Source organism: Perognathus longimembris, chromosome 2, assembly GCF_023159225.1.
Source record: "Perognathus longimembris pacificus isolate PPM17 chromosome 2, ASM2315922v1, whole genome shotgun sequence".
NCBI lineage: Eukaryota > Metazoa > Chordata > Mammalia > Rodentia > Heteromyidae > Perognathus > Perognathus longimembris.
In genome coordinates this window covers 145,870,522-145,878,045 of record NC_063162.1, presented here as the reverse complement: position 1 = coordinate 145,878,045, position 7,524 = coordinate 145,870,522, and the positions used below count along the sequence as shown (strand labels likewise).

The 7,524-nt window shown below is 57.6% G+C and overlaps 1 protein-coding gene across 2 annotated transcripts; it reads left to right on the top strand.

Moving 5' to 3' along the window:
- The first annotated feature begins 558 nt into the window (after positions 1 to 558).
- Positions 559 to 7,297, top strand: Fam131b (family with sequence similarity 131 member B). 2 transcript variants are annotated; one of them, XM_048340395.1, is made up of 7 exons: positions 559 to 586; positions 2,978 to 3,087; positions 3,631 to 3,666; positions 3,914 to 4,007; positions 4,228 to 4,425; positions 6,446 to 6,589; positions 6,729 to 7,297. In XM_048340395.1, exons 1-7 carry the CDS (start codon positions 559 to 561, stop codon positions 7,199 to 7,201), a joined length of 1,083 nt encoding a protein of 360 aa, XP_048196352.1. In that variant the 3' UTR covers positions 7,202 to 7,297. The 2 variants fall into 2 exon arrangements, with proteins under 2 accessions (XP_048196352.1, XP_048196353.1); XM_048340396.1 differs by lacking the exon at positions 3,631 to 3,666 and having other exon boundaries at positions 6,729 to 7,223.
- The last annotated feature ends 227 nt before the right edge of the window (positions 7,298 to 7,524 follow it).

The following is a 7,524-nucleotide window of genomic DNA, read 5'->3' as shown; positions in this document are numbered from 1 at the left end:
AGCCAAGGCCCCCTCCACGGGGCTTCGTTCTCGCGCGCCCCACTTTCCGTCAGGACTCCCCCCGCCCTTCCCCAAGCGCCCCCAAGTCCATCAACCAACCAGAGCTTCACTGTGGCCCAAGCCAGCCGTTCCCCACCTGCGCCCCCCCCCCGGGGGACACGAGGAAGGCGGGGAACTCGGGGTGCGGGGCTGGGGCCGGGGGGTCGGGCGCCCGGGGTGCGGCGGCGAGTCGAGGGGGCCGGGCGGGTATGTGGGGGGGGGTGGGGGAAAGGCACCCAGCGCAGCCAATCCCCGGGCCGCCCCCTCCCCGGCCGCCGCGAGCCGAGCCCGGGAGGTGGGGAGTGGTGTGGGGGGGGGGGGGGAGCCAGGCGGCGGCGGCGGCGGCGGCGACGGCGGCTGCGGTGGGGAGGGATGGAGAGGGGAGGGGGGAGCCGAGCCGGGCGGAGACGGCCGCGGCGCTGCAGAGCGGCTGGGGCGGCGGCGCAGCTCCCGGTGCTCCCCCCGGCGCGCGCCCCGAGCCGGTGAGGGCCGGCCGGGCCCCCGGAGCGCCCCGGAGCCATGGGCTGCATCGGCTCGCGGACTGTGGGTGGGTACCGCGGCCGGGCGCGGGCCGGGGGCGGGGGCGGGGGGTGGGGGTGGGCAGGGCTTGACCCCGGGTCGTTCCCCAGCCCCCCCCCCGACCCTTCCCCCAGCCCCGTCCTTGCCCCTCCGGGTACCCCGGTCCGCGCCCGCGGGCCCGCTCGCCCGCCCTGCGCCCGCGATCCTCGGTCCCCGCATCCTCCCTGCTTGGGGCTGCAGCGCTCCAGTGCTTCCCTTCTCCCCATCGCCCCGGTGCCCGGTCCTTCTCCCCATCCCTCCGGTGCCTCTCCCGATCGCCCCGGTGCTTCCCTTGGTGCTTCCCTTCTCCCCATCCCTCCGGTCCTTCTCCCCATCGCCCCGAAGCTTCCCCTCTCCGCGGCTCCGTGCCGCAGGCGCGGTCGGTCCCTCGCCTCCACATCCATCCACCCCTCAGCCTCCCCCAGCTCCTCGGTCGCCGGCCTTTCTCCGGACCCTCCCCACCCTCGGCGCTCTCCCCCCCCCACCCCCCCCGCACCCGCGCGCCCCTCTTCTCAGACCCCCCGCCCCCCATCGCCCCAGTCTCAGCCCGTCCCGCGCCCCCTCCGCACCTCCCGCCGCCTCCCATCTGGCTCGGGTGTTTCGTCCTCCACCCGCACCCCCCCCCCTCCAGCCCGGTTGCCTTTTCCCGGCGTTCGTGCCTCCCCCGAGTGGCTTTGTTCACGTGCGTTTCCCCTCCGGGGCGGGGGCGGGAGGAGCCGGGCGCCTCGGGCATGGGGACCGGGCTGGGGCTGGGGTGGCCGCGGGGGGTTGGTGGGGGGGGGGGACGTCCGTGGACTCCGGGAGGAGGCCGGGGGGGAGAGGGGCTGGAACCCGACGAGGGGGTCCGGAGTGTGTTTCTCCGGAGGGTGGGGCGTCGCCTGGGAACCCTAGGGCCCGCCTGCACCTGCCGGGGAGGGAGGGAAGGAGGGAGGGCGGGCGTGCGGGGCGGGGCCGGCTCTTTATTTACCTAGGCCGGGGCGGGCCCCTAGGTTCCCACCCGTCTTCTCCCTTCTGCCTCTGCCTTACGGCCGCCCCCCTTCCTCCCCCACCCCGCGCACCCACCACACTCTTTCTGCTTTTAACAAATTAACCCGGTTGTCTCACCCAATCCCCCCAATTTTTCCCTCCCTCCCTCTCCATTTCTCCCTCCTACACGCCCCGGTGACCTCAGGCTGAGAGAATAATTCTTATTATTATTACAAACAAATTCACTCGCAGGAAGCCTGATTTCTGAGGCTCGATTTATTTCCATGGAGACCCCCTTCCTCCTTTGCCTTCACCTCCACCACCCTTCTCCTTTCCTCCCCCTCTCTGCCCCCCAGGGCTCTGACTCAGCTCTCGTCTTCCTCGAGGGCCACCTCCCCTGTCTCCCTTCTCTTCTCAGAGATGGGTCCCTGCTTGCCCCGTTTCTGCTGCTCTTACCTTCTCAGGCTCTGGGCCCACCTCTCTACCGATTTCTTAGGGCTCCAAAGGAGAGTGGGGAAGCCTTGGGTGGTCCTAGCCCTATGTAACCCCCAAACTTAGAATCACAAAGCTTCAGGTGCAGGGAGGGTCTGAAAGTGCAAAGGGTCTGAAAGTGCAAAGGGTGTAGACAATCGTTTGACCTGTGAATTCTAGAAAAACACAAGAAGTTCTTAAGATTTCAGTGAGTAGTACGCAAGCACCCTAGATTCAGGCTGGGAGTCTCTCCCCCTGGCCTCTTGCTTTTCTGGTCAGTCCTTTTTATTCCTCCTATTGTCTTCTGTCTTCTCTTTCTATGTTTGAATTCCTATTCTTTCAACTCTTCCTTTACAAAGTCCTCTTGTTTCCTTCCCCTCTCTTCATCCTCCATCTTCCAAAAAATTGGGTTCATGTGTCCATCTGACTCTTCTCTTTGCTCTCACTGCTTCTGGGGGAACAGACTCAAGGGTCACCTCCCTCCTGCCCCTAACCCCACCAAAAACTCTTCTTGCTAGACTGGTTCATATTCACCTCCACTTTTCACCTCCCAAATACTATGAAGCCCAGAGAGGCTGTGTCCTGTGTATAGAATTGATATTGGTAGAAAAGCCCAGACCCTTAGAGAAACCAGAAAAGATTCCTCAGGAAACCCAACCTCTGCCAGTCATCCTCCCCAACCCAATGTAAAGAACAAGGATATGGAAGGCCAGGAAATACTTTGGAGGTGCCCGTGTTATTCTTGGTACCAAATTTCTCACCCCAAATTTGGGGACAATAGGAATGTGGAAGGAAGTGAGTAATCCGAAGAGGGTCTGGCCCCTGAGGGAAGGGACCGGGTGTGGCAGGCTCATCTCCGCACCAGGCCACAGAATCCTGTAGGAAAGACCCAGGGGGAAGCCAGGGGGCTGAGAAGCAGCAACTGACCTTCTGTCTACTTCAGGGAACGAGGTGATTGCAGTGGACTGGAAGGGCCTGAAGGATGTCGATCAAATCAACATGGACAGCACCAGCTCTCTACACGGGAGCAGCCTCCACCGGCCTTCTACCGAGGTAAGGCTCTCTAGCTGGCTGCTTCCCCTGCCCCTTTGCCAAAGGGGATCAGAATACCCTCCCCCCCTTTTTTGTGCCAGTCCTGGGGCTTGAACTCAGGGCCTGAGCACTGTCCCTGAGCTTCTTTTTGCTCAAGGCTAGCACTCTACCACTTGAGCCATGATGCAACTTCTGGCTTTTTCTGTTTACGTGATGCTGAGGAATCGAATGCAGGGCTTCATGCATAGGAGACAAGCACTACTGCTAAGCCACATTCCCAAAGGGTATCAAAGACCCAAGAACCACCAGGAAAATAAACTTTCGAAGTCTCTAGCTGCCTGATCTTTACCTTCCATGGTAACATCGCAAGCAAGCACTCCTTCAGATGGATTCTTTTATGTAACATTTCGGGCTTTTCCTGGAAATACACATCCAACGATGCACACTGAGGTTCTCAGGAAAGCTTGCGTCACCAGGCACACTTCTGGCGGTTCCTCTGAGGAAGATGGGGTTGGTGTACTTCTGGAAGACTCTGGGATACCATTCCCTTTGTCTCTCTTACAGCAAACGAGAACGGATTTCTCCTGGGACGGCATCAACGTAAGTGCTGCTGGTACCTGGGCCCTCCCTCCTCAGTCCATTCCTCTCGCCACGCTGGGACCTGGCACCGTGCCCTGCCTGCCCTGCCCTTCTCCACGGCGGGTGGGGCACATGCCCACTTAGGACCTTGGTATTGTGGTTTTCCTTAGCATCTGCTCTGGTCTGCATCCTTCTTCCTGAAAACCATGATTCTTAGGCACCCCGGGTCTTCTTACTCCTCTGCCTCTCCCTCCCTTCCCTCTCCTAGCTCTCCATGGAGGACACCACTTCCATCCTTCCGAAGCTGAAGCGGAACTCGAATGCCTATGGCATTGGGGCTCTGGCCAAGTCCTCGTTCTCAGGTGAGGCTCGCGGCCTGGAGCTGCATCCCGAACTCACAGGCTTCTGGTTCCAGTCTCTTGGCTCTTCAGGGTCCACAGCCCTGGCCTTTCTGCCCCCTTCTGTCAAGGCCTCCTCAGTGGGATGGAGTCCCATGGGGAGCTGGGAGGGGGAGGATGGAGGGCCCCCGGTTATGGGTACTGAGTGTTAATCTGGAGGCTGTGGGTGTGTCTGGCCCCTTAGGGATCTCGAGGAGTATGAAGGACCACGTGACAAAGCCCACCGCCATGGGACAGGGCCGGGTGGCCCACATGATTGAGTGGCAGGGCTGGGGGAAGGCCCCAGCCATTCAGCCGCAGCACAGCCACGAGGCCGTGCGCAGGGACACAGACGCCTACTCCGACCTCAGCGACGGCGAGAAGGAGGCGCGTTTCCTCGCAGGTACTCGTACCCAGGTCCTTAAGAGAGTCATTTTGCGGGGGGGGGGGGGGTGGTGGTGTCAGAGATTGATCCTTCAATGTGCTCCCTTGTGGCAGGATCGGCTCTCCACAGAGTGACCAGAGGCTTTGCATTGCCCAAGAGCTCTCATTCTCATTTTGACTTGTTCCTTCTGAGAAATGCCCCCCATCACTTCAGAAAATTAAATAATATGGCTTTTTACAGAGAAAAAAATCCACCAGTTCCAGAAGCTTTCTTGGCTACCCTGTGGGCCTGTTCTAGTAGCATAGGAGCGTGGCTTTAAAAGGCTCTGCATCTGCTCATGTTTTGAGAAGTGAAAGAAAGACTGGGGGTTTCCGTTAGCCTTGCCCCTCAGGATCTGCTGTCCCACTGGTCTCATTACTGTGTCAACCACTAGTGATCCAGGGAACATGGAGATGCGGTTGAACTCCACAGAAGAGGCTGAACTCTAGGTTCGATGGCAGGCATGGGGAGTACCACCAGTAAGGGTGGCTGAGTGCTAGCCCCAGATCTCAGTGAGATATCTAGGAAGAGGGACAGATTATAGGCCTGGCAGAGGGGCTAAGTGTGGTATGGGTAGGGGAGGAAATACCAGCAGGGCTGGGTGGCAGGCACATTAGGAGTAGGGAGGTAGGCGAGGCAGAAAGTAACTTCAGCTTCAACTGTCTCATGATTTTGACCAGAATAAGGGCTCCACCGCTCTCTTGGCTGTTGCAATGCACCCCTTTTTATCTTCCCATCCCTGGAGCTTTTGATTTTATCTCACTATGAACCTAAGGATCCTCTATTTGTCTATATATCGACTCCTCTGCTCTCCTCCAGTAGTAGGTTTGATTCCTAGAAAATCCTCCCAGCTTCTAGAAATCTCTACCTTGAGTTCCTTAAGATTCCTCACAGAACATTCCCAACTCTTTCCTCTAGGAATCCATCTAGGAAGTCTGACCTTCTGGAAAGTACCCCCACAGTTTTGCCTTGTCTCAAACATAAGTAAAGGCTATGCTGTCCAGTACAGTAGCAGCTGGTCACCTGCAGCCACTGAGAGTTTGTGCCTTGTCCCAGTGGTCATGTGCTGTGTTGAATACCTGCCAGATTCCAATTAAAGGGAAGAACACAAATCATCTCACTAAGTTTTATAGTGGTTACATGCTGACATGATACTCTCTCATATATACTGAGGTAAATAGTTGTGATCCATTTTAAAAAAAAAATTGTACTTCTAATTTCCTTCTTTCTCTTTCTTCTCTTTTCCTTCCTTCCTTTCCTCTTTCTCTCTTCTTTCTGTCTCTTTCTCTCTCTCTCTCTCTCTCTCTCTCTCTCGCTCTCTCTCTCTCGGCAGTATGGGAGTTTGAACTCCCATTGCACTTACTAAGCAACCATTCTGCCACTTAAGCCAAATTTCCAGTCCTTTTTGCTTTAGATAATAATAATTATTACTATTTAGATGGGCACATCTCATGATTTTTGTTTTGGTTTGATTGGTACTGGGCCTTAAAATCAGGGCCTGGGCGCTGTCCCTGAACTGTTTTTCACTCAAAGCTAGCGCTCTACCACTTGAGCCACAGTTCCACTTTCAGCTTTTTGGTGGGTAATTGGATATCATAGTCTAAGAATTTTTCTGCCTGGACTGGCTTCAAACCATGATCCTTAGGTCTCAGACTCCTGAGTAGCTGAGATTACAGGCATGAGCTACCGGTGCCTGGCTAGAGAGAGAGAAGGTCTTACTATAAAGTGATCCTCCTACTTAGGCTTGGCTGAGACTATAGACATGAACCACCCTGTCCAGTTTATTTGTTAAAATGGGTCCTAATAACGTTTCTTCCAAACGTCTGGCATTAGAGGCATGAGCCTCTGTCTCCACCCTCTTAATTTTCCCGAAGCCTGGCTATTCGAAGGTTGACAGTGATCTAAGTGGCGCGCATTCTGTTTCTACGGAACTGTCTTGCACTAGTGTGTCTCCGTACATGTTGGAGAACTCCTGTGGTGACTGCGTTTCTTCTCCTAGGTGTCATGGAGCAGTTTGCTATTTCTGAGGCCACACTCATGGCCTGGTCTTCCATGGATGGTGAGGATCTGAGCGTCAACTCTGCCCAGGAGCCACTGGGCTGCAACTACAGCGACAACTACCAGGAGCTGATGGAGAGTCAGGGTGAGAGATGGTTCCACACTCCCAACCCCTGGAGCATAAGAGGCTTCCCAGTGTTCTCCCTGGTCTGTGGGCCTCTGTGTCCCGGCTTCCGTTCTGTGGTGGCCTAGGACCTCTTCACCCTTCCTCATTCTCTTCACAGATGCCCTCGCTCAAGCCCCCATGGATGGCTGGCCTCACTCCTATGTCTCCCAGGGCATGTACTGTCTGGGGTCCTCAGATGCCTGGGAGGCCAGCGACCAGTCCCTCATTGCCTCTCCGGCCACAGGATCCTATCTTGGCCCTGCATTCGATGACTCCCAGCCCAGCCTGCACGACATGGGGCCTCCCCAGCCTGCATCAGGATACTGTGCTCAGGAGCCTCCGCCTTTGCTGGTGGGGGACACTGACTGGGCTCCGGGGCTGGGCGCGGTGGACCTGGCCAGGGCCCCTGCCGAGGAGGAGAAGAGGCCTCTGGCGGCTGAGGAGGAAGAGGATGCAGGATGTCGGGACCTGGAATCTCTTTCCCCACGAGAAGACCCTGAAATGTCCACTGCTCTTAGCCGGAAGGTGTCTGACGTCACATCCTCGGGTGTGCAGTCTTTTGATGAGGAGGAGGGTGAGGCCAACAACTAGCTTCTTTGTCCCCCACTCTCTCCTGAGGGGCATGGCTGCAACCCACACCTTCCCTTGCCCCAGCAGCACGGCTGAACCCGGGCAGAAGACAGCAGGCAGCCTGGAGCTCCCAGCCCTTGCCTGCCCAGAACGTGGAGGACCAGCAGGGGCATGGATCTAGGCTTACACTCGGAAACCACGGGTCCAGGAACTGAGACCCAGGCGACGAGCTGGCTGTGCCCCTGGCATTGCGTTGGAGGAGAGCAGCAGCGGCAGACTCCTGGGTCTGTGCCCAGGCATGGCTGTACTGGAGACTGGATCTCAGTTCTTCATCCCCTGATTTC

What these genes read in the sequence shown, in the direction of transcription:
- Fam131b (XM_048340395.1), top strand. Translation starts at nt 559, where the DNA reads ATGGGCTGCATCGGCTCGCGGACTGTGG. An exon ending in GGCCAAGTCCTCGTTCTCAG is followed by an intron (nt 4,008 to 4,227) that starts GTGAGGCTCGCG and finishes CTGGCCCCTTAG; the next exon opens with GGATCTCGAGGAGTATGAAG. An exon ending in GGAGCTGATGGAGAGTCAGG is followed by an intron (nt 6,590 to 6,728) that starts GTGAGAGATGGT and finishes TTCTCTTCACAG; the next exon opens with ATGCCCTCGCTCAAGCCCCC.